Consider the following 27756-nt stretch of genomic DNA (forward strand, 5'->3'; position numbering starts at 1 on the left):
GAAAGTTAGCGACGTTAACTCGCGAAACTAAGCGCCGAACGTGGATTTAACTAAATCACCGTCGACTGCCGGGGCGAAGTCTCGTCTTAAGTGGTCCCGGTGAGATATGCCCGGTCCGGAAGTTAACATCGGGAACCTTAAGAAAACGGTAACCGAACGTCTTGCCGCGGCCGTTAAGCACCGCCTCCCCACCCCACTTCCGGTCAAAATAAATTAGCCCCACGGCGAACTTCCGAACGAGCGTTTGTACCGACTGCTTTTTGATACCGTTGTCCGCCATAAATCCATCCCCTCCGACCCTCGGTTCCACAAGGGGAAAGGGGGTGGGGGGGTTGTCGAGCCGAAACGTATCGAGGGCCGCGATAAATCTGTCGAATCGACGAACAGGGTAAAGAATTCACGTTGCATAGCGGTTCCAATCAGTTTCCGCGAGTTCCACCGCCCCGGGGAAACTTATTGGATGCGCGAAAGTTTTTGGAACCACCGAATGTTTCGTTGCCTCCGATTTCGCGTCGAGGTTCCACGGCGAGGTCGTTCCCCCGAGGAAAATGTGTAATTGACCGCTCGAGGAGAAATATGTATCTGGGTGATTTATTTCATTTTTTGCGGTCGACGTTGTTAATGGAAATTTCGAGGAGTTATTAGGTAGGTTATTGTGTGATTAGTAGGTAGATTGCACTGTACCAATTTTATTATACCCTGTAGCACATGAATATAAATCAGCTCCTTTTCTAATGAACGAAGTTGACGAAATGAGAAACATGTGTGGCATGTAATACTTTATGCAGTAAATACTTCACATAAAGAATTAGAGTATCCACTAGTGTTGATACCTTGAAAAAGGGATGCAAACATTTAGTAGCAGTACATATTAACATAAATTACATTACTTTATCACATCGGAACAATTTATTCTCAATCAACCCTCTACAGTCTAAATTTTTCTCGTGATTATAACAAAAATGTATGTATCATGAAATCAACAAATATCAACCTCTAAATACTAATTAACAATTTAATTTGCAGTAATAGCAAAGATTTTATTATTACTCCGATATCTCGATAGAGTTGATAATCACCACAAAAAATCTGATAGGTTACTAAAGAATTAAATTACACAAAAAACAAATATCAGTATGTGACTTTAAAGGGACACAGGGCTAGAGGGTTAAAAACCTCAAGATAATACTGAAATCTTAAGAAATCTGAACATTACAGGCAGTACAGCGTGAATCCATACAGTGTTCAATCCCAACCAATCGTTTTACGGATCTCCCGTACCTTTTCCAAATCCCTTTTTAAAACACCACATAGTACCAGCCGCGTTTCTGGCAATGTCGTCGCTGTGAATTCACGCGTGACTCGTCGATCCAATCGGATTACGTGCCGAATCTCGCAACAGGAAAAGGAAACTCGAAAGCAAAGAGGGTAGAAAAAAAATAGAGATGGAGAGAAGACGTTCCCGGCAAGATCCACGTCCCGAAAGTATTCCGCAACCGCCGCCGACAAAGTTCGCGGAACGAAACGTCGGAATCTATTAAAGTCCTCCTGCTGGTTCCGTAACCTTTCACCCCTTATTTTCGATTGCTCAGCCCCTTCGACAGACCCCCCCCCCTCCCCCGTCGTCGTCCGGTCCTCTACGGTCGCTGGGAAGTCAATCTCGAAAAAAGTTCTTCCTGGAGACTCGTCCTAAGGAGTCAAACATAAATCAGATTACTCCGAGCTGGCGAACCTTACCCTCTTTCTCCACCCTCCCTTCCACACAATCCCCGACCTCCCCCCTTTCTTCGTTGAACACGCGCTACAGAAGCACCAGGATCTTCTCGTTTCTCGATCGCTTCTTTTTGCTGCGTTTTCTTCTGTGTTCGGTCGACAACGGGCCAGAAGGAAAAAATCGCGGGACCATACGGAAAAGGTCACCCCTTTGACCCTTGATACTGGAACTACCAAGTCAGAATGATTTGTTAGTACAATCTTGCAACGATGATTACAATGTTGTAACTAGACTTCGGATGTTTATGCTTTTATAGCATTTCTTAAATACAATAAAAATTAGATTTTAATAAAGTTCAATGTTATTTGTATGTTATTATTAGACTGCGGATTTTTATGCGAAATGAAAGTTTCTGAAGTAATTTATTGAGACAGGAGCAATCGTAGAAATATATTTTCCCTCTTAAGTATCCTATTGGGTTCAGAATAAAATAGAGACCTCGTTGGGTCCGATGAAAGTTTAATTTTTTAGTGTACTTCACAGAGCCATATAGACTATAAATGCATAAAATCCGCAGTCTAGTTATTACTAATGTAGTGAAGCCATTAAAATTCAAGATTCTGTTCAATTTTAATTTTCAGTCTAGTTATAACAATACCATAAAATCTTTTGCAACTGTTATTATAATATGAAGATGAAGAAACTAGAAACTAGTGTTTATCGACCGATCGAAATGGATATGCGTTTATCGTTGGTAATTCTAGTGTTAAATAATGGTAACGTGAGATTTTTCAAGACTTTATTGAGGGAACTTGACAGTCATTTAGATAATGGCAACATGAGATTTTTTGGGATTTCAGTGGGGGAATTTAACAGTCACTAGTCTGATCGATGGATCTGTATTTTGCTTACGGCGTGGCCGGTTGATGGCGCGTGAAAATATTATAATGGGGTGAATTCGAGCGATGTACGAAGGTTTTGGATAGCGACGATGAATCATTTTGGAGTTTTGACTGGTAATACAGTATGGCTGACTTTATGGCTTGAAGGGTTCATGATTTAGAGGTTTTATCGATGGATTTTATTAGTTAAAACTAATGATAGAATATTTTCAAAGTTGTGCCCTGCGATTTAAAAGTTCGCAAGATAGTTCAGTCTTCGGGATGAATTAAGAAATAGTTTGTGTCGCTTATATTCTTTAAAAAGTAAAGTTTCCAGTCTGTTAACTGGGACGTCCATCGATCAAAAAAGTCTCACCTGTGTGTTCAGATGTAAATCTGGAGAGGCGAGTTATCTCGTCTTGCCCTGAACAAAGATGAAGTACCTCAATTCACTTCTGATAGGAATATAATAAAATTAAAGACATATGTTCTTCGATTAATGAATAAACAGATTACCCACTTGATAAATATTACAATTAAAAATATAAAATTGTTGTGTTAGTTCCTTAATTACGTACAATAAGAATAACCCATTATAAACGAACATAAAATATAGTACTTCTTTAGTGTTAGTTAATCCTAGTCTTGCCCACTTAACTGATTAAAAACTAACCCCTCTCGTTAGCGTGTCACCCTTATGAACAGACAGCGAAAGTTTATGCATCTATTAAATTTTCTAATTTACAAAACACAGTAAAACCTGTCCCACTCAGATTCAAAGGGTTAATATCGATCCAATTCTTTTTTAACTTTTTGTTAAAATTCATTTCTTGCTCAGAATTTAAAAAAGTTATTACTTCTCGACATCGTCGAATACTTAGTTGAACAAGTCTCAATGTGTCCCATAAATCGAGGAAACGTCGCACATCTCCAATTCTTCAATTTCACGCTAACCACCCGTTATTTTTCAACAGTGGACAGACACGAGAGAAAAGTTTCGTTGTCGTATTGTCCGAGAGTCGATAAACGAGTCGATTATATCGAGAGGAATACCGGAATACCGTGGTCGAAGAGTGGCGATGACGCAGGTGGGGGTGAAACAAAGGAAAAAATAGCACGGCGGAAGTCGTCGATGTGAAATAATAGGAAGCAACGCTGCAATTGGAAAGTAATTAAAATCCCATCAAGCCTTCTCGAACTCCTGTTATCGGAGAACGGGATAGGGAAACCTCGCGTAACTGCCTCCGATAGAATTAGCTTTTCGATTCTCATTATTTAGAGAAATTGCGACGCACCCCCGCCTTTTCCTCGGCCCGGCTGAATTCGACGTTGTATCCGGGCTCTGATTTCCCTGTCATCCGGGTGGAACGGAAAATCGTTCGACGATTATAAAGGGGTCTGCGACGGCGAATTATTTGTGCACCGTGAACGATCGAAAGGTCTCATTAAATAGAAGAAATTTACAGAGCGTATTCGGAATATTATTATTACTGATTTCTATTTAAAAATAATAAAGATTCAATATATGAGGAACAAGAATTTGTAATTATTACTTGTCAATTTAGTTTAATTTTAGTTACCCCCATTCCGCAGAATAATTCCTGGAACAAGAATTTGTAATTATTACAAATTCAAGTTGGATGAAGATTTATTATTTCGATGAATATTTTCAATAGGTCAAAAGAAATGTGAGGTCCTTGTTGAAGTTTATAGTTCACATAGTACAATGGATTCATAGTTCATAGTTTGACTATTATTAGGCTATTTCTAACGTAATACAAAGAGAAAAATATATGAATCGATCTTCAACCCCTATACTTGGTTACAATTATACTGATATAATTACAATTGCTGAATTCAGCCTAATTAAAATAAAATTAATGAACAATTTGAAACTCTAACTACATGATGAGATAAATTTTATTATGGAATATCCCCTCGATCGATTCTAAAAGCTGTACATAACTATCTTTTAAGCTTCTGAAGATAATCCAAGCGTCAAAAACAAAGTTACTCATCTTCGACTCGTTCTTTCTTGGTTAATCTTATTGAATCAATTAATAAAAAGAGAAATGAATAAGATCAGGATTCCTATACTTTTAAAAAGTTTAGAATTGCTTACTGATCTTGTTTCTCAAGCTATTCCTCCTTCGAATAGGTGACCACGATAGAACTTTTAATAAAATGGACGCACTAATTCTGTAATAAATAAATCACTCAATTAAATCGTACTGTTTTGACTATTTAATAAAAAGATTACAGAGTACCTACAATACACATGAAACGAATTGCACGTTGCTATTCGTTGCTCGTCTATGGCACACTGAATTAGATCCGCCTAAATAATTTTAAATCCCCCCAAATAATTTTATATCCGCCGGGACAATAGCAGACGCGCGCTCTATTGTCGAAACTTTCCGCGGAACAGCACCAGAATGTCGGAATCTCGTGAAATTTTCAGACGATCCCATGGTGAACACGGACTTCCCAGAGAAAAGGTACACCGAGGTCCAATACACCCAGCCGGCAGCCGCCATTTCTCCATTATCAAAATCCACCAGGCATCTGTTGGTGCCGGAACCGGATCCACGGTATTATTACACTCACCGGGCCCATCAAGAAACCATCACGATCGACAGAGACAATTTAAAACACGGTAAACATTCCCCACTTTCAATTACCCCCATTCCGCAGAATAATTTCTGGAACTTGATCATAAACATTGATATTTATCCAGAAAATAAGTCTTTTATTTTTTTTTACCACATTCACAGACGTCAATCCTTTCGTAAAAATTTTCGATTACATTTTTGCATAACTCTTTCAAAAATTCAATTAAAAAAAAAAAAGTAACACATGTTATGTTATGATACTTGCCGAATTCGTCTCGAAATCCTCTAACAGATAGGCGTACAAAAATTATAGGTGTATTTGCGAAAAATTGAAGGTGACTTTGAAAAATCATGAAGAAAAAGGAGTTGACAAAAAATTTGTTATAATCACGTTACATCTCTCTCGACACCATGCTATACCTGATAAAAAAATTTTCGATCGGACTACTAATAATAGAGTAATCTCTACCGATCACGATTCGTGGTTCACCCTGTATATGTGTGTCGTCGCTTTGAAACACGCCACTCTGAAATCCGTTTCGCGGTTAATTCCTGGATCAGCTTTCGACGTCGTCGATCGGATCGATACGGTTACGAACGCCGTCTACTACCTACGTTACGAGACAAAGAGGTGAAACGAACGGATGAGAATCGATTTATCGTCGGGATAACGGTTTTCCAGGTGTGGAGGCCGCGTACAGACCGACTCCGGCGACGATACGCGTGGTCACCGCGCTGCTCGGCGATCTGTGCACGGACGACAAAGACTGCACCATACCGAACAGCGAGTGCTCGAACGGCGGCTGCATATGCTCCGAGGGATACGCGGAGACTAGCGATAGACAGGAATGCTTTGGTAAATAATTGAATATTAGTATTATCCATCCCTCCTATGACGAAAAGTATTTAATGGAGGAAACTGGAAATTTGTCGCGCAATTTATACTGTCGTGTTGAATAGTAAAAGTGTATGTACTAATGCCGAAAGAAATGGAATTAATTATAAAAATATTGTATCTTTAGTTGCTTAGATGATACAGAAGAATTTCAGATGTTAAAGGAAGACTTTAGCCGAGCGTTTCCCAACATTTTTTAGACCATTCCCCATCTCAACGCCTCAAACATTTTATTGACCCCTTAGCATAATAGTAAATCAAATTTTGAAAAAACGTTTAATATTAATAGATAGTTTGTAGTAGCATTCATAAAATAGTATTTTTGAATGCCATCATTTTTAATAATATTTTATGATATAGTGTAAAATGGTATTTTTCGTTTTCAGTATGCGTGTAAATAATTGCTGCAGAGATCACATTAATTCATTCGATGAAATACTTTCGGCCAGTACTTGGATTTTTCCTAAACAGGCTATCATTAGGTAGAATGTTTCATTTTAACTCGATCACTGAAATAGTTGTTTCATCTTGTAGAGTAATTAATGAATTGCAGATCTTTTGATGGTGTAACTTACAGAAATCGGTACACAACAGGAATATATTTTCTCAATTAATAGTTGAGTGAAAGAGTTACAGAAACATTATTTTACGAATTACTGATAACAGTAGCCCCACACGTATTCATGTTCACGTGATTGATCACGCGCTTCGCAGATTTGATGCTTATCCCAATTGTCCGATAATCACATGCTTATTCTACTTGTCTGACAGTAACATGTTCGTTCTACTTGTTCAACTGTAACATGCTTATTCTACTTATCTGACCATAAACTGTGTATTCTGTACTTATGACTATAAACGACCTGTTCCACTTTCCAGCCACTGAACAACATATTTTACCATACACGAATAAATCTACTTGTCCACTCACATCAATTTTATTCTACTTGCTCGGTCACAGACCTGTATTCGTAGTGTGTCGTATTCTACTTACGCCACTATGAACAACATATTTCATTTACCGATCCATGACAGACTTATTCTACTTATCTGTCCATAGATAATACGTTCTACATATCTGACAATACACGATCAATTGTACTTGCATGATCTCAAATGACAAATTCTATCATAAATGGCCAGTGATGCTGGTCTTATTCTACTTTCTATGCTATAATCTATGGATAATACATTCCACATTTCTGACAAATAAAACAATCAATTGCATTTTCCTAATTCCAAATGAAACCTCCCATAAACGGCCAATGATATTCGTCTGACCACAGCAGTCTTATTCTACTTTCTTAGACGACAGACCATATACATACTCTACTATACTCTGTATGCCTGACCATCGAACGACCGATTCTACTCGCCCGACCATCATCCCTCGAACGGATCCACAGAAACGAATCTAATTAACCTGTTTCCAGCTAATTACGTGCCGGTCACACCGACCGAAGAGTTCCGTGCCTGCCTGTCGTATCCGTGTCACGCGACATCGACCTGCATCGATCTGCCAAGCGCGACGTTCGTGTGCATCTGCCGGCCGAATTACACCGGTTTATTGTGCGACGAGGAGATCAACAAACGGGATTACGAGGTGCCGTCGTTCGACGGGAAGAGCTACGTAAGGATGAGCAGGCTGAAGGCTTACCACAAGTTCAGCATCGAGGTGGAGTTCAAGACGTACGCTGACAATGGGATTATACTTTACAACCAACAGAAGAGCGACGGGACAGGGGATTTCGTGTCGCTGGCCATCGTCGACGGGTTCGTATCTGTTTACCACCTAAGCTAACACCGAAAACAGGGAATTAACGTGGTCATTGTTCCATGTATTACCGAATAATTAACGATCGGAAATATTCTTGTGATGTATAAAAGCGGATATTGAATATTTGTCAATTTCAACCCTTTTATGTTCGATCTCTTGAAATGTCTTTCACCTGCTATGGTCCTGAATCCATCTATGCATTCGAAATAATGACGAGGAAAGAGGAATACGTAGATCACTAACAATTTTATTTCATATTTCGTGAACCCAATGAGAGATTAAGATTACATCGGGAAAATGTAAGAAGTCGCAAGAGCGTTTAAGAAATGTGATTAGGTCGAAGTACAAGAAAATACATTTTCTGTAACAGCTGAATAATCGTACACACGGAATTTATGATGTGTGTTGTTATTGGGGTGTACCAATGAATAATTTACAAGGTTCTGCCAACTTGAATACTTATTTTCATAAAATTAAAAAACTACATTCGTGCAATAATATCTAATATCTCCCACATCATCTGCCATTTTTACAATGGAAAAGAGTTATTAATACTTTATTAATACAAACTACTGGATTACTTATTGGTACACCTAATATTTAACTAAAAATAGTACATTTACTGTAACCATTCATATACACAATTCAATATTTACAAACACACCCATCAGAATTTTCTAGAGTGATAAAAATCGAGAAGTGAAGCGATAGTAAAGAATTTACACGTGTCCTAAAGAGTTGATTGTAAATATGAACCCGAAATTAATTCTTCGATCGACAAACCCGACACAGACCGAGCTAATTATTTCACGAGTTTCATGTTCGCTATAGTAAACGTTCTCCGTCTAACTTCTCCCACAGTCACGTGGAGTTTCGATACAATTTGGGAAACGGACCGGTGATTCTAACTTCTCCGGAGAGGGTCACTATGAAAACGTACCACCGTGTGGCGGCGAAGAGGTACCACAAGGACGGGGTTCTGATTTTCAACGACGGCGAGGACGTGGCCGGTCAAAGCCAAGGGATGCTGAAGTCGTTGGACTTGAACCAGAACACGTTCATCGGGAACATGCCCACAAATTTCTCCAAGTAAGTATCGTTAGAGTGCTCCGCGAAACGTCTTGAAGTTAAATTACAGGCAATCCGCTTATATCATAGTGGTTAGGGTCCTAAATGTTTCCTTGTTATGGGAATTAGTGTCGTACTGGGCTAAAAACTATAACTAGCGAAGCTACAACTATTCTACGCAATTATTTAACCGCGTTATTCGAGGGTATTCTCAATTCTTTAACCTTGTTATGGGAATGCCGTGTTAACCACTTAGGAGAAACATAAATCGTTCGATCTAGTACTGAAATTTTCTTTCACAATTCTTCTGATTGTTCTTTTAAAAATAATGACAAATTGTTAATAATTGTTTTCTCCTGGCCTCTAGTAAATTTAATTATTCCAGGAAGCTTCAAAAAAATTGTTTATGGAATAGTTAAAAATTAATAAAAAATCGAAGAAACAAAAAAAGGAGTTCTTACACCTATTAGTGAGCCATTAAAACAAATTTACTTCATTTTTTTAAAAAAATATATCTACTAAAATTTAGACGTAACAAGGAAATCATGACTTTATTCCATAAAAGTATATTATTTATCACTACCTCCGTGCAGGTGCGACTTCTTGTAACTTTCACTTAGACCGTTTGAAGAATCAACCAAATTCTCAGATTCAACATTAAGATACGAAATTTAATAAATAAAGCAGCTTAAGTATAACAGTTCAATCTAGGTATTAATTTCCCCGAGTAAAATCGGAGTTGACCTTCGTTAAAAAAAAATGATTTCACACCTCGATAATACCAACACTGTCCGTAATTGTGTCACTTAGACTCGCGAAACAATAGATCGAAGGCTCCCCATAAAAACGCCACATTAGAAAAAACTTCTCACGCAATTTCATTGACATACAATTTTCTCGCTTTCATTAGAGTATACGAAAATATCGGCACGAACCACGGTTTCCTCGGTTGCATCCGTAAGCTGAAGATCAACCGAAACTTCGTGGACCTTCACGTGGGCAACGACAAAGACATCCTGGAGACGTACCGAGTGAAGGAGTGCGGGGAGAACGCGTGCGCGAATCTGCCCTGTCAGAACGGTGCGACCTGTCAGCCGATCTTCGAGGAGGATCTCTGCGACGGCCGTGAGTGCCGTAGGATCCAGAAACGTGGGAAGGGTAGAAACAAGGGTGGCGTGAACATCGTTCGTTGCCAGGGATCGCATTGCACAGCGATCGATCAACGGCGATCGAAGAAGAACGGGAAGAAACGTTGCGCGACCCCGAAGTGCGATTACGATTACGAGGTCGATTACGAGAACGGTTACGAACACGGGAATTACGCGGTGGAGAAGTACGATCCACCTGATTACAGGTGCATCTGTCCACCCCAGTTCACAGGTAGAAACTGCGAGGAATCGTTAGATCCTTGCATCGGCGAACCATGCCAACATGGCGCCACCTGCGACATACTTCCGCAGGGCGGTTACGTTTGCAAGTGCCCACCTGGACGAACCGGTGAACACTGTGAAATTCGTGAGTATATCAGTTTTTTAGTGGTCGATGAGACTGCTTGTGAAATAGTTCGCTAGTAGACTGTGGAATTGCAGAAAATTTTCGATAAGTGCTCGACATTCGGGATCGCTTTGAAACTGTTATCGTAGAGGAACGAAATTTCTAAATCTGATCAATTTCCGGGTTTTGGCATGAAATTCTAGACTGCTCGAAAAACGGTTTGATAGTAGACTGTGGGACCACAGTAAACCTTCGATAAATTCTCAGTTAGATGAACGCAAAGAAATGAACAGTTGTAGAGGGAAAAAATTTTCGGATTTTTGCATAAAATTCTAGACTGCTCGAGGAACGATTCGCTAGTAGACTGTGGGATCACAGTAAATCTTCGATAAATGCTCAATACTCGGGATCGTTTTGGAACAGTTATTGTAGAAGGATAAAATTTCCGAACCTGATTAATTTCCGGATTTTGGCATAAAATTCTAGATTCCTCGAGGAAGGGTTCCCTAGTAGACTGTAGGACCACAGTAAATTTTCGATAAATGCTCAGTTAAATGAACTAAAAAAAAATTAACAGTTATCTTAAAGGGACAAAATTTCCGAACCTAATCAATTTCAATCCTCATTTTGGAAATCGTTGGTTCCTTTTCCCGATTCAAAACCAAACCAATGTCTCCAACAGGCTACAGATATTTATACTAATTGACATATTATGTGGACCAACTTATTGGTATTAAATGGAAACATAAAAAGTATTTTCCCTTCCTTCCACTATACATTATCATATTAAGTCCCGAGCTGATTTCAATGACCTTTCTGTTTACGAATCTTCCAAAATTTTGCAAGAAATATTTTGAACAGATATGTCTGAAAGAAAGCTGGAAATACGAGTCCCATTGTAAAAGTTTGAAAAACAAGGTATTATCCTCTACATTTCATATAGATTCATCGTTAGTAAGTTATTAACTTAACCGACCACGACCCGAACGGAAAATCTACTATCGGTCACCGGTGTCCGACACGGCACTTAAAGTATCCGTTCGTAATATAATATTCTAACTGAAACAGTATTAATTAATTAACGAAATTTGCAGTCTATCGATCATAGTACTCAGAGAACAATATCTCTCGGTCCGTGTGCACGCCTAACAATCGCAACCTCGAACTGATTACAGTGGATGCCGAACTAACGGAGTTGCTGATACCCGAGATGTCCGGGGACGGTTTCCTGGAGCTTCCCTGTCTGGAGGGTGTTGCGAAAGCGTTCTCGATCGAGCTGTGGTTCCTCACGCACGCGAGCGACGGTCTGCTTCTGTACAACGGCCAACTGAACAACGGCCGCGGTGATTTCATTAGTCTGAACCTGGTCCACGGTAAATTGGAGTTCAGATTCAATCTTGGGAGTGGCATCGCCAATATCACCTCGCCGGACACCGTTACCCTCGACACCTGGCACTGCGTGCGAGTCAGCAGACTCGGCAGAGAGGGTGTTCTCCAATTGGACGACGGTACGGTCGCCAGAGGATTGTCCGGCAGCCCTCTGACCGAACTGAATTTGGAGATGCCGCTTTACGTCGGCGGCGTTAAGTACGTACGGAATATCAATCGAATGATTTTCTTCTGACACGAGAACCGACGTGAATTGAAAACCTCGACCATCCTTTCTAGCTTAGCTTTCTGATCTAGAGATTCTGAATATTGAGAGATTATACAGGGTGCTTTTGGAAATAAATATTGAGAACTTTGAGAAATTATTTTGAAGGTCTTTCTGAGTGGTGCATAGATTTCGAAACGAATGAAGATTTGAAACATCACTAAATATCAATTTTAATTGAATAATTTTCTGTTGTTAATGGTAGATGATGAGGATGAAAAGAATACATTTTTCGTGTACAATATCCTGTACAATACATTATCCCTGTTCTTAAAGGTTATTAATTTGGAAACGAAACCTCCAGTACAATTTTGTCATTCTGGATTTTTTCAATTGACTCTTAGAGTTTCTGACAACATTACCCGGACACCCTGTATAAAAATGAAATGGAAGTAAATATTGTTTGAACAGTTGAACATTGATTTGACGTGGGGTTACAGACATTGGCGTGAGGTTCATCGTCTAGCAGGAGCCTGGACGGGATTAGTAGGCGCGGTGCAGAGGCTGATGGTGAACGGAAAGACGTACCAGAACCTGGCCGTAAATGTTACTCAACACAACACGGAGATTTACGATGGTTTGCCCTGCCCAAGTAACGAGAATCCTTGTCACAACGGCGGTGTGTGTTTGCCTCTTCTGAACAGCTATCTGTGCAAGTGCGCCAGCGGTTACAACGGCTTGCATTGCGAATTTTGTAAGTTCACCAGTTTCGTACAATTAGACTAGAAATAAAAATAAAGGAACCATTTGGGTCCAATAATTTGTGTGGAGTATCAGATCGTACTAGTGCATTTATGATAGTTCATGGGTTATGTCAATATAGAACATCACTCCATTGTTTTCCATCAGTCAACTTTGAGGGGTGATTTCATCCCCTAAACATGAATCTTATAAATGAAAAAATACGCCGAATAGTTTCCGTCATTTCCACTCTGTGTGAAGTTTTATGAAAATTCGGATCGAGTGGTTTTGGGCCACAAATTAATTTATACACCTAATATGCATACAATTATAGTGTACTATGATATACACTACTTTCTATAAAAGCCTTAATATCTCACAACACTACTGTTGAGCCATATCTCCCTCTTGCACTGAACCCCACAATTGTCGTTGTCACTATTTTTAATCTCACTGAATTCTTGAAGAACTGCACACGATACAAATAAATTAAATACAATCCACTGATGATGATACGTTAGGAATACGACGGGTGAGATGTAAATGGATGTTCACTATATTCGCGAGAACAAAAACCTAGTTTATTTAATAACGAATAAATTAATATAAAAACTGTATGTGAAAGTATTTCACGCAACAAATGATGATACGAAAAATCGGGAACATTCGATACAACAAGTGCACGCGCGGACGGCTAGCTACAATTTAACGTCTTCGTGCCGATCCTCGATGGTCGCACAGAGAAAGTCGTACACCTAAAAAATAGACAAAGTTTCCGAGGGAAAGGGAAAACCTTTTCCTCGGCAAATAAAATTTACGTATATACGTGACTGTGCGACGGTGCTAAACAGACCCGTAGGCCTGCAACGCACATGTTTTACTACCCTTTTGTCCAAGGACAAGGTCACTCGAAACCCTCGATTTCAACAAGAGAAAAGTTTTCTTTCGTTTGAAGCAAAAACTTTCCTCTCACGTTTCTGCCCGCTACATACGTTTCCATTAATTGTTCCAGTCATGGGCTACGACGTATCCACCGAGGTGTTCGAACGGCCGGTACGCTTCAAGGGCGACAACTTCCTGCAATTCCGTCATCGTAACGGTCGAAGGTAAACGCAACGCAGACCGACACTTCTGCGATTTCTATTTATAAATTCCTAGATCACCGCAGCGCACACCTCTCTCGAGGTACATTCCGAATTAGGGGCACCGAGTTTTGATAGGGCTGTCCGAAATAAACATTAGTAAAACGGTAGAACTAACTAGATCCTTACGAACGAAAGTATCACTAACCTTCTGATTGTGTAACACCAAACTAGTACTAACTCGACTAACACTACCCTCGGCGAGTACTTTGAGGAGTCCTACTCCGACTACGACTTGGATGAGGACGTCGACTACGAGTACGACAGTTACGATTACACGGAGTAAGTTTCTAGGTAGAAAATGGCTGTGTACTCGTTGCAGGGGGATCACCCGTGGTTTTACCTTGGCCCCATCCACCTGTCTTCTCGTCACGCGTGCCATCCTAGCTGTTTTTTTGTAGTTAACACTTCTGCGAAACCCTTCGAGTCACAGAGAAAATTAATTTTTTTCAGCCATAAATCAATGTTCATTTTATAATCCGTTTAATTATTTTGGTAATCAACCATGTCGCTGTTTGGGTCCAATAAACGTGGATGTTGTTCATTAATTAATCTATGGATAGCAACGTCTGTTACAATGAGTCCTCGCGGAATACTATTTGTACACAGTAATTGGAACATAATATGTATAATAATGACGTAATAATTAGACTGTGGATATTTGTGAATATTCGCAATTTCGTGGCAGTGTTTCACACAAGCCTGGTATAAACTACAATAGTTTTCCTTGTGTATTTACTAATTTTTTAAATTCTAATTCAGATATGTTCCAAGCATTCACCATTACTATAAATGCGTGAAATCTGTAGTTTAGAGATCTATCTTCTTCAGAGCCCTATTTAAATAAATAATATGCGTCATGGTAAGTTAGGAATGATACTGAATAATGACACCAAGTAGAACCTCAATTATCCGAACTAACAGACGAATCCATTTTGAGAAATAGTTTTTCCAGTATTTGTTCTAGGATATCCACAGTTTCATACATCAATCAAAATAATTGAAACAAGATGACCACCAGTCCACTCGTTTTATGTTCCGATATATCGACACTCGAGACTTTCCAATAATCAACGTTCTACTGTCCTCGTTTTTCGATCAAACTATGCAAAAAGCGAAAGGGTTGAAAGAAGAAATTCCAAAAAATACAATTATTACGCGTTCAATATTTAGAAAGACTATATAAATTCGAAGGGTTAAAATTGCAGAATATTCTCCTTAATTTCTTGTAATGCTTGCCTGTATGTGTAATGTTCACGTCCCACAGCACAGTAGTTCGGTGTTGAATGATTCGAGCAAGGCATCGCGACTAACATCGAGCGATATTTTTAGGCGCAGAGGACAACAGTCGAATAAGTTCGAGCTGAGACTGAGAACGACGCATCCGGAGGGTCTGATCGCCTGGATCGGTAGGGGTAAAGTCGAACATCTTATGCTGTCGTTGCACAGCGGCCAGGTGGTTCTCACGTACAAGAGCAAAATCGAGCACATATCCTTGAGAAGCAGGGTTTGTATTTCTACTATATTCTACTCGCAGAATTACCCTGAAAAAATATGTAGTTATTTGAACAAAAGCATCGATGATCTAGAAAACTTTGAGAAAACCACAAAGTCTGTAGGATACTGACCACTTAACACCATTCAAATTATGTATAAAATATTTATCGCGTTTTCGCGATTACAAAAGGTATTCGATGGGTCGCACTTAAATGAGACACCATTATATACCGATTCCGTGATTTTTATTATACCCTAAAGCTGCGTCTACAACATATAACAAAACAATGTTATACAACAAATTGTTACACAACATGTTTTCATAGTTTGTTACAAGATTATACCTTCTGGCCAAGTCTGTAACAAGTATGTGTACCATTTCACATTCCATTATTAATATTAACATCACACTTGATGGATAACATCCAACCTGCTATACAACACGAAAAACGTTATATAACATTTTTACTTTCTGTGTCTCTAAGAAGTTTTATAACTCTATTATATATATAACGTCTTATACTACGTAGTGCAGACGCAGCTTAACAGAATAACAAATTCCTATTCAATCAATCATGACCTTTCGTCCCATACTTATAGCCAGTACTGTATTTATAACATTCGAATGATGCAATAAATATTTCCATTTACCGTAAAAAAACCCATGAAATTTCGAATCCCATCATCGACGAATAAAGGATATAATTCTCTGTCATTAATTCAGGAACGAGTGGACGACGGCGTGTTCCATCACATCCGTGCGTCGAGGAGACGTCGTGCAACGACGATACAGATCGACGATTTCGCCCCGGTCAAGATGTCGACGGAGGCCACGCTGCTGACGACCAACGGCAAGCTGTTCGTCGGCGGTAAACCTGGCCATCGTGGCGTCAAAGGCTGCGTGTCGGACTTCGTCGTGGACAAACGGCGGGTACAGTTGGCCAGACGGAAGATCGAGCACTGTCACGACAACGACGTATGATAACGAACCCCGGAAACGACAACGATCGTCAACGCGACGTCGTCCCCGACGGCCACGCTCGTCGAACGGACGCGGGTCACGTCTCGGACGAGTTAGCACCAGCCTAAAAACACGGCCGAACGAGGGAAATACTCGTTCGTGGACGAGTTCGTTTTCGTCGGTCAACGGAACCGAGTTCGAAAGGAAGCCCCACCGAACTAAGAAGGAAACAAGATGGCGGGCGTCGACGAGACGGAGTCACGTGATCGCCTGCCGAAGGTCCTTTTGAAACGAAACGGGAACTACTGAAGTGAACGATGAATCGTGTGCCATGGGAAAGAAGTTAGGGGAATCGAATAATATTAGCCACGGCTAACTCGTATATTTATTTTCGTTCGAATATAGTGTATAAACGGACGAGAGCCACGTTTGTTGGAGGAGGAAAATACTTCCGGTACCAATGACCGGAAGACGAAGGAGGTGCAAGGGCAGAGGGAAGGGGAGACGTGTAGCAACGAAGCATCCGACGTTAAATGCTACTACGGTTCTCATCGAAGGACAATAATATATTTTTAAGTCGACGAGATTAAATATACATATATGAATCTATATGTATGTATGTATGAATTTCACGCGTATACGTATAAAAAGGGGGGGAGATAGAGCGAGGAGAGAAACACGGAATAAGGGTGGGTTTGAATAAACGAAAATCAGCCGAGTTCGAGCTGTAGGGTGGGAGGGGTGGGGGGACTTATCGATAATCGTTAGTCGTTACTCTGTAAGTTAATAATATATTGAAGCACCTATAAATGTTTTACGATGCCAAGACTGACTAAAAAAAAAAAAGAGGGAAAAAATGGACGTTATGAAACGTCGAATCGGGGGGAGGGGGGTACGGGGGTGAATGGAGATAACTAGAAAGGAAATAAACGAAACGAATAAATCGGTGTTATGTTTGAGTGTTTCGGTAGAGAGATTTAACGATCGTGGATTTATCCGAATAGAGGAATGTATTTTAAAGGACTTGTTGATTTAATGCCAGTAGAGAAAATGAAAATCGAAGAATAACGTATTATGCACGTTACACGAGACACAGACACGCAAAAAACCAATTAAATACGGGAAACCGAGACACACCGTACGAAAACGGTGTTTTTAGGGCAGGCAAGGCTTTTTACAAATGCGCAAAAGAATAGATATATTATATAAATATATATAAATATATAAATATATAAATATAAATAATGATGAATATAAAATATTATACATAACTCTATGCAGATTACATTCCATGTAATGGACACCGCGGTCGAATTCTACGTAGGGTATACATATATATATATGATGAATGTATTGGTCTACGATGTCCTTTTACAATTCGTTTTCGGATGATAAGACATCGGAGACCCTCCGAGGCCTCGTAACATACTCCATTTCCGTTCGACAATCCGCGAGAACTTGAAAGCTACACGCCGATAACCAAAAATCTGGGATCACTTGCCTTCACGATCTTTGAAAACGTTTACTGAAACTCCGAATAAAGGATCATAATTGTTTACAGTTGTAGACGCTTGTGACGAGATGTTGTAACGTATAAAGTGTTCGAAATTTTTGGCAGCGTACTCGTATGCGTACATTAGAGCACACATTCCACGATTATTCTGAAACGGAATCGTTAAGTATCGCGAAACCAAAATGGCGTCACTCGATTGGTAAAACAAAATGGCGTAAATGAACAAAATCACGCGAAAGAACCTAAAATAAAAGGAAATTTTTAGTTTGTATCGAGTTCGAATATCGATAGTTTGAAAATAGAAATTTAATGGAGTATTGATTACATTTTAAGATTGATACAGTTAAATTCCATTTATTGGCACAAAATTTGACTCGATCCCTGATTTATTAAACTTCTACTGAGCTCCTATTATATGAACCGCTGTCGAATCTCAGAAAATAGATGAAATGTATGTTTGAAATGTATGCACTGTGACTCCGGTTATTTGAACGAATAAAATTATAGGTGAATCGTGGAATCATATGCTCCAGTGTACACGTAGCTTAACACTGATACTAATAGCGGACCGCCTAACGATCGCCATGGCAAATCTCTTCTTGATACAGGGTTCACGGAATATGTATCGCGATCGATTCGAATGTGAGTGGACTAGAATTGACGAAACGCAAAAACGAGGCACGTGTTGGCGGAAAATGGCTTCGAATCGTCTCCCCGACAGGATAACAGCGACATTAACCCCCTTAACGTTTTGCAGTGTAATAATTAGACTGTTGATGTTTACAGAAATTCGAAGTTTTCGAAATATTGTTAATTACTATTTCAGAAACAATTTCTAATGTTTTTTACGCATTCATGTGTTATAAATGCATTAAATTAGCAGTGTTATTGTGCATTTATGATGTCTCTGAAGGTGTAAAATACAGAAAATAAATTTCAATAAAATTTTTCATTTTTAAGATTTCGAAAGCGATGAGAGAAGAAATATATTTTCATTTAACTCTCGTTATTATAGTATAACGTTATTAGGTTTAGATTTATATAAACATTGACAGTCTAATAATTTCTCATGCGATGATTGTACTGCGAGATTTTATCTAGCATCCTATTCTCATGGATTACTTTAGCAACCCCAGACAAGTAATATGATATTTTACAACTTTACGAAGACGACGAATATTCAAATGAGTTCATGTGAGACGACAATAATGTGTTTTCGCCTTAAGCATCCATCCCCTAATTTGTAGTTGTATCGTAGAATTTAATGCCCTATATAGGAATTATTCGACGAGCATCATTTATTTACTCAGGCAAGAATGTATTATTATTTACGATATGACAAATTCTATAATATGAAAGTAATTAGTAATTTTAATGTTTATCTAAGTACATTTGCATTTACGTGAATAAGAATTATAATTAGTACAATCGTATATTTTACTTTATATTATCCTTATCGCTGAAGTTCATTCTTCAGTTTACATTGGCCATAAATTATATACTCAATTTAGTATTACACATACGTATCCTCCGAATTTTTAATCGTTTTTTTAGAAACTAGATATAATTAAGTATAAAGTATTTAATAAATATTATGCACTTGGTATCGAATTCAAGTTTTAATTATACTCTCTAGTCTCTTCAGTCTCTTTTGCACTAGAGACTGTCGATCTTCGTGGGAGACGATTCGATTGCCGTGATGTCGACAAGAAAATAATAATTACTTATATATATATATATATATAATAACCGCTTGCGTGTAATCGAATGATCATCAAGGAGTGTCTGTACGGAAGCGTGCATGAAAACGACGCCTATACACTACCAGTCAAAAGTATGAAACTATTTCTTACAATTCATGGAAGAGCCAAACTATTATTTTACAGAACGATTTAACCGAACAAAAATACAAAAACTAAAACAGAAATGATTCATACATGTACCTACCGATACCACAAGCTTCATTAAATTACCATAAAATAATGTCTTACTCTTTCATCAGTCATGAAAATTAATCTCAAACTTTTGATGACTAGTGTATACCTGTAAATACATAAATCTAACGCGCTAATCTACGAATTAATTGTCGTTTAGTGTATACCGCGCGCGCACGTACATACGTTGGACCTAAATAACTCGCCATGACGACCTAATTAATCGTAAAAAGAAAAACATTATGAATCTTCATCGAATCCGTCTTCACGACGGCCTTCTCATTTTAAGTTCTCCTGTTACTCGTCAGGAAACGAAGAAGTTGTCTCTGTCAACGTGTTCTTCCTCTCCTCATGGATTCCATCGAACAAAACGTCTAACCAGCAGCCTAATTTCATTGTTGAAACATACACTTTGACTGCCAGATTTGGTCCTCGTAGCTTTTTGCTCTCTTTGACGTATTGAATCGCGTCGGTCACCGGTTATCGTTAGTAGAATTTCTATTTAAACTATGTGCATCACTAATGACCGACAGTAATGAATAATTTCCGTTGGGACATCGTCACTGGTGACCGACAGTAAAATTGTCGATGAGGTCTGTCGGTCACCGATGACCAAAAAGAAAACTTTATAAGCCAATGGTTGCCATAATCCTTCTTATTCCAACCTTATAGATATTCTGAATATTAATAATTACCTTCCAACCAAATGACGTGTTATTAATGTGACTAAACGACACGGTAGTCAAAGTGTTAATTATCCAATTAATTGTCGACGAGCACCAACTTAATATTCGTCGAACCTTTCCAGCTCAGTCACCGAATCATTTAATGTATAAAATAAACTAAACTAAATAAGTGAATGTTCTTTAGACGTAAGTAAATCGGCGAATATGTGAGCACAGTCACGCACGGATTAGTGCACTGAAATCGTACCCAGAGAAGAACGTTAAACCGAGGAGTATTGTATGCTGTTAGAGTGTATAGGGTCTGAATGAAGTAGAACAATGGAAGGAAATGTTAAGGTGACTCTTATGTCGCTAATCCGAGGTGAAATTGTTGCACTGATCCGAAACTGAGGATTAACCCGGAGCTTACTGTAATTCTAAGATTATTTTGAGCGCACTCCTACACAATTAGAATTTAAGTGCGGACACGATACATATCCTCGACACACGCATGATCTTTTATACTAAAAATCGATTTGTTGTTAATACCTTCGCAGCCGATGATTATTCTAAAACCGGAAGCTTTTGGTCCAGTAACTCGTGTCGAAAGCTGGTTGCTGGGAATTCTGTCGTTCAAATAAAAATTAAAATGAGAAAGTTCGTTTTAACATTATCCTTTTTGTGACTACCTGCTTTTCAAAATTTTATTTTCAAGACAATTAAGTGATGTATGACTCAACCCAATTAAGAAACTCATATTATGTTAGACCACTGTTTTCAATATTAATTATATCTGCCATGCAATCTTTCAAAAATTAATTATAACCATTGAGAAATTAGATTACTCTTTACTGAATTTGGTAGCATCTACTTCCAACGATTGGTCAACTTATCGAATAAATTATTTAGAAAATTTATTATTTTCTTACATTGAATTTACGATTCTTTAAATCATTAGTAAAAAGTATTTATGTTTCTAGAGAGGAATCCTGCAACCAGCTATCGTTAATAAAATGGCGAAACACGTCAACGACTGCGAATCTGTTAATTGAAATACATATAAGATCATTTCTGTCTGGAAACGTTCGACGTAGACGTTCACGTGAATTCTAATGGTTCGTTCGAAATAACGATAATCGACCAAACACACCATTGTTACAAAATCACGTGAACGTCTTGCGAGTTTGTCATCCCTGAGCCGATAACGTTCAAAGGAATTTCTTATTGCGTTCGTTCATTTCTTGACGGCACGCTTGTACTAAACGTTTTTGATAAAAGTCGTTTTTTATTGTAAACCGTAACCGACCATATCTTCGTCATATCTATCGATTTACATATTGCGCTCGATGACCCACAAGGAAGCAACGTAGTCGCGAAGATTGCGTGTTAAAAGTGTTCCTCGTTTGGTAAATCGCGCGAGAATTCGAATGTTCACGAGCAATATCGTCCACATATCCTCCCTTTTGAACATTTTTTTTGTATCCCCCCCCCCCTATCCCCCTCGAAGGAATCAAATTCTTCGACATATCGAGACGAATTTTGCGGCCAGTAAACGCGCGCTCGTTCAGAACGAGGAGAAAGAAACAATGAACAGAGAGGTTCAGGCTACACTGTGGCAACGAAGATCCGTTGCTAGGATTACAATCGACATTGCTTTTATAAAACTGTTATAAAGACGTTACCATGTTCGCTTGAGAGTGTAAAGCAGCTGTTGAAAACATTAAAGCGTTCGTACGGTCCAAACGGACTGCATACCATAGTCGAAGTCGAATTAATGGCCGCCCAAATTGCCACCTTCTTGTTATTTGGCTTATATCTCATATTCTTCGAACTTGTATTCGACTGTTGCACACGAAGTGACGAACTTTTTTAGTAGATTCTTTCAGTCTTCGATGAATCCATATTTTCGAATGAATAATTTTTATTAAAATATACGTTGTAATTTATAAAAATTATCATCGAGTGCTTACATAATATGTAAATTTACAAAGAAATGTGTCAGTTGATAATTCCTATATGTAAAAGTATAAATATGTATTTCGATGGATTTTTTTATGGATCACTGCACATATGTATATGGATCACAGAAAACCGTCACGTCGTCTGCAAGAACCGAAAGCCTGCGATCGAGAAGATTACCTTGACCGATTATTCAATACCATTGCGACTATGGTTCATCGAAAAATGAGACAAGAAAGGAAACGAACGATTAAAGTCCACGCCTGACACAATTACTGCCAACCTAGTTGAAACCTGAGAGAATCGGTGTTTGGGAAGCTCGTTGATCCGAAATTCGTCGCTTCCCAGCGAGAAAAACGGCGACGAGCTCTCCCATACGGAAGAAAAATTCAAATCGCCTGAGCACTTCCGTTACGACGACACCGTTACCCGGGTCTTTTGTTTCGTGCGAAGGGAGACACACCAACGCCGCGGAGCGATCACCTGAATTAGTTTCTTTTTTACTTTGGATACCGTCTTTACTGCGACCACTCGCCGTTCACTGACCTAAAGTATTTGTCAGCTACACTGTATAACTAAAGTACGCGTTGTAAAGTGACTGTATATACAAAATATAAATTATGCGATTATCTTGAATTGCCTGTGTTTCCTTCAGTGGCCACCATCATTTGGCAAACACGTTAAGTGCCGAGCTGGTTTTCATGAAATTTCTGTTTACACCACGCGATTCGTTGGTCGGAAATGTTGGAAAATTTTGTAAGAAACGTTGTGAAGAAAATTCAATGTTTTGGAAGTGAAAGTGCTAGGAATATTACTACCATTTTAATTTATGGAAACATAGTAATATTTTTTACATTTCATGCTGATTCATTGTTGGTGACTGATGCGATATGGAACGGAGAATCTACGATCGACCGCGGCATTTAACGTGTTAACCCTTATAGAACATTTTAAGATTTTCGAATAGCATTCAAAAGTATCTTCCAAAATATGCGGCTTTGAGGTATTTATTAAAAGTAATATATTTCTCTTGAAAATGAAGATATTTTCAGGTTTTCCACTATATAAACTTATTTTATAAAAATAAAGTGTCATTACATGTATTTAAATTATAGTAAACATGGAAAGTCGATATATCAGGTCAAAGTATTTTTTCGGCGAACCGACAAAGTTTTAAGGATTAAATACTATCCAAATTTTCATTACCTCTCTATAAAAATGATTTTTTGTTCATAGCAGCATTATTATCGTGGACAACAAGCAGATCCAGCATTAGTTTTATTGAAGATGAAAAATAGCAGTCTGGAGTCAACGTTCAATTTTATGCATTTGTTAACTAGAAATGAAATAGAACATGTTAAGTTTGTGTTGTTTAATCCGATTAATTGTCTCAGATCGTCTATATGAGTTTTCGTGATTATAGCGTGCACGAAATAGATCACGCTCGTATTGGAGCAATATCTTTATTTTCCTACAAATACAAGTTTGTTGTCGTATATTATTTATATGTGTTCGTCTTAACAGTACCTTCATAAATATGCGAATATAACATTTACATGCTGATTTTTGTTCAAATATACATAATACAGTACTTATTCAATCAGCTCGTGGCTGGAGCAGTAAAGGGTCTCCCTATTATAGAAAACAAAAAACGTGAACAATATATAGAGCTGTAGAGAAGAGAGAAAACGGTGTGTCATCGAAAGAAAATCGTAAATGGGACTAGTGACTCATTCGTTCGCACGTTCACCTTATAATCACGTTATAATTCACCTTATAATTTTTGTCTGTCGAATTCCCATTGTTTTATTGCGATCAAGATCAAGAACTACCGTAAACAGAAATAAATTGATAATATCGATTCAACAACAATTATGTTGGAACTAAACAGAGTAGGTATGTGTTCACCGTTTTTTTAGTTTGTCCGCTTCAGCAATGATGAGAAAATAGGATATAATACACAGAGTACCATTAGAACGTCGATGCAATGATGTGATAAATATATGACTTTTAATTCCCTTATATCTAAATACTTTACTGAAATATAATTTTAATTACGCTACCGGTGTATATGTACAAAATCCTACTAAATATTAAATCTAAACCATACAGATTATGCCGTTCACGTCAAAACAGAAATTTCCTTTTTTTTTCCTATCTAATATGTAAATATACTTCCATCTCTAAGTGTCCTTTAAGGCAAAGACCGTTAATTTTCATATTCTTTCGGATAGAAGGTTCAAGCTCGACGATAAAAATTTCTATTTTTTCTCTCGACATTATGACACTTTTGTGAATTGTGATACATGAATGATTCAAATTATAATAGATAACGCACGATGATTTTCTCTGATGAAAGTATGATTCGGAAATTATAATACAATTAGAATATAAAACAATAACAAACTCTATGAATAGACTCGACGACGATAAGACCCGTTATGAGACGACGAAGGGTTCATGCGAATGATAATGGGAAAATATACAAATGTCGACAATTACGGCGAATTGTCTAAGAGATTATTATAACTATGGAAATTAAATACGGTTACGCTGATAACATTTTGCGGTGTTATGAGACTGAATCCTTTTTGTTTTCGACTCTGCAAGAAAATGTAACGATAGATACGAGAATTGATGTTACTGTAATGTCATATACAGGGTGTACTGATTGACATGATCACCCAAAACATCTTAATTGTTTCTGGAAAAAAATTAACAGAATGCAAAGTGTAAATTACATTTTTAATATTCAATAAATAATAGTCAATGAACAGTAATAATACTAATTCTTCAACTTTAGAATAATTTAATTAAAATGAATAATAAAGAATATATAAAGGATAAAGATTAATTGCCAAATCCCTTCGACGGAGACAAAATTGAAGAAGAAAAATAAAGGATATTTATGACACAACTGAATAAATGATATAGAAAATATCCTTATAATAAAAATATAATACAAATTCAATATAAAAAAACATTTCTCGGAAATTATTAAAATCAAGATGTGTACCATCTGCTCCTGTCGAAAATTAAATATCTTTAATACTTTATAATATATAATAATTAAAATATTTACATATTTTCCTATATTATTAAAAACAATGAAGATGTTTCATGCAGCTACATTAAATGGAACACCCTGTAAAAATGTATATTTCTATTAAATTTACGAATTATATTAATCGCATAAATTATAATAACGTATTACAATAATATATTAATGTGACGAAACTTGAAAGGAATGTCCTCGGTGCTGAAAAATCTGAATATAATATTAAACAAGAAAATTGAAATTCTTCCGAAGCTTGGAATAAATATTTTTGAACTGCTCGATTCGAAATAATTGTGATGTCATTACGCGATAACGAGGACTTATGCTACAACATATTGCCTTATACTTGCACTTCGATTACGTGTTATTGTACAATAGCTCGTTAACAAATTTTTTTTTACATGATTCACGTATATGAAAATTATACGCGCTGATCGTAAGCTCGTTGCCTACGAGCTGATCACGTAGAAATACGTCGATGAATAGGATTAATACATATACGTTTATAAGTTAGAGTAAATATTTCTTTCTATAAGGAAGAACGCATGGACGGCAGAAATCTTGTGTACACCATCTATACTCAAGCATAAATAAAAATTTCAAATAATTTCGAATGAATTGTTGATCGTCTAGTATCATGAACAATTTAAAATAACACTCTGTTTTGGGATGTTTTAACTATTTTAAAAAACAGGAACAAATTTTATGCAAAAGTATATATGTACGACAATCCCTCCGGATCGTATTATTTCAGTAAGACATCTTAAGTCCAACTTAGAAATAATAAACGGAATTGTGATGCTTAAACTGCGGATGTTTATACCTCATTTATGTTTCTTTTGTTTTTAATAAACTGATTTGCGAAAAGAGTTCTATTGAGTTGAAAATGGAATAAAAGTTTTATCAAAGTCTTAAAATTAATATTGAAATCCTTTTAACGTTGCCTGTGAGTACATAAAATCCACAGTCTCAGTGATGTGGGGTTGTTAAATATTATCGAGACTCTTCGATTACACTTAGAAATGAATTATTTAACAGCACAACTTTACGAATCTCGCAAATGGAAATCATCACTAGAATTCACTGCATACGTTGATTATACATAGCGACGTTAGGTAATAACAGCAGCATAAGTCTGATTACAATAGTATTGCGGCAATAATAGCAGCAGTAGCAACAATAATGATAATAAGTGGGTAATCTACTTATATGCAATTAATAACTATATTCATGTGGGTGGTGCAAATAAGGTGTATCCGCCTAAATTCTAACATACGAAATTACACAATTATTATACAATACCATTTAGGAACTTGAAATTCTATGATATCGCTTGTTGTTTTTTTTTTAATAAACATCTATTATTAATCAGATTAAAGTAATCGAGCGTAGGATTCGTTTCAATGCTTTTCGTAGAAGAGATACGAATTTTTAAATGAAATATATTCGGAAGAAATCAAACCCCGTGAATGATAATATTTCTTTAAACAACAAAACACGAGAGTAGGCGCTTTGTACGTCGCTTCGACTTTGATCGTCCGATTGCTGATCACAAAATTAAATTAACTGAGATTGTATCACCTGTTGTCACGTTTTCTTACGCTACGTATTTTGTTCTTGTAAAACCTCTGTTAATACAGATTCAGATATAATATTAATAACTTAATGCGAAGACGTGGAATATAGCGTTAATTGAAATATCGATACGATGAAAATTTCTGTTGATCATCGTTAATGGACCTGTCTGATAATATTTTTGTACATAAGTATAAATAATGTAAAAACTACTGAAATAATGTACTAATTCTACGGTGTGTGTAGTTGATGGGTGTATTGTTCTTGTATGTTCCTGTATGAAAAAATATTTACATTGTTTGATCATTAAAATTTAGGATTTAATGTTAAATAGTTCTGTTCACTTTGTACATTATTTTACACTTGACGTTGTCACAGCACCGAACCACAAAATTGATCGAATAAACGTGTAAAACATAACTATTGTTCCTGCGTGATCAACGAAGTGTGTAAAGATCGATAGTTCAATCTCTTTGAAAGTTTCAGCAAACTTCCTCTGTCACCCATCAACTACATTTATATGATATATTTTCAGTATTATTTCATAACATCCAATATATCTTCGACGAACTTCTCTAATGAAATGAACGTTCTAGTGTCTATTCCGTTACATTTACTTCTTGAGTCTGTAAGATCTAACCGTATCTGTTGATCATCATTCTCACACTACATAGTA

The 27756-nt window shown here is 37.5% G+C and overlaps 1 protein-coding gene across 1 annotated transcript in view; it reads left to right on the top strand.

Moving 5' to 3' along the window:
- LOC107188322 (agrin-like) overlaps positions 1-16406 on the top strand; it is a 55323-nt gene extending 38917 nt beyond the window's left edge. The window contains exons 14-24 of the mRNA XM_015576597.1: positions 5057-5251; positions 5890-6063; positions 7536-7875; positions 8741-8968; positions 9858-10462; positions 11617-12028; positions 12536-12789; positions 13789-13882; positions 14093-14200; positions 15251-15425; positions 16140-16406. Of these exons, the coding sequence (XP_015432083.1) occupies positions 5057-5251; positions 5890-6063; positions 7536-7875; positions 8741-8968; positions 9858-10462; positions 11617-12028; positions 12536-12789; positions 13789-13882; positions 14093-14200; positions 15251-15425; positions 16140-16397 (2843 nt within the window). The 3' untranslated portion in view covers positions 16398-16406. The remainder of the gene's footprint in view (positions 1-5056; positions 5252-5889; positions 6064-7535; positions 7876-8740; positions 8969-9857; positions 10463-11616; positions 12029-12535; positions 12790-13788; positions 13883-14092; positions 14201-15250; positions 15426-16139) is intronic.
- The last annotated feature ends 11350 nt before the right edge of the window (positions 16407-27756 follow it).

This window comes from Dufourea novaeangliae, unplaced genomic scaffold (assembly GCF_001272555.1).
Source record: "Dufourea novaeangliae isolate 0120121106 unplaced genomic scaffold, ASM127255v1 scaffold124, whole genome shotgun sequence".
Taxonomy (NCBI): Eukaryota; Metazoa; Arthropoda; class Insecta; order Hymenoptera; family Halictidae; genus Dufourea; species Dufourea novaeangliae.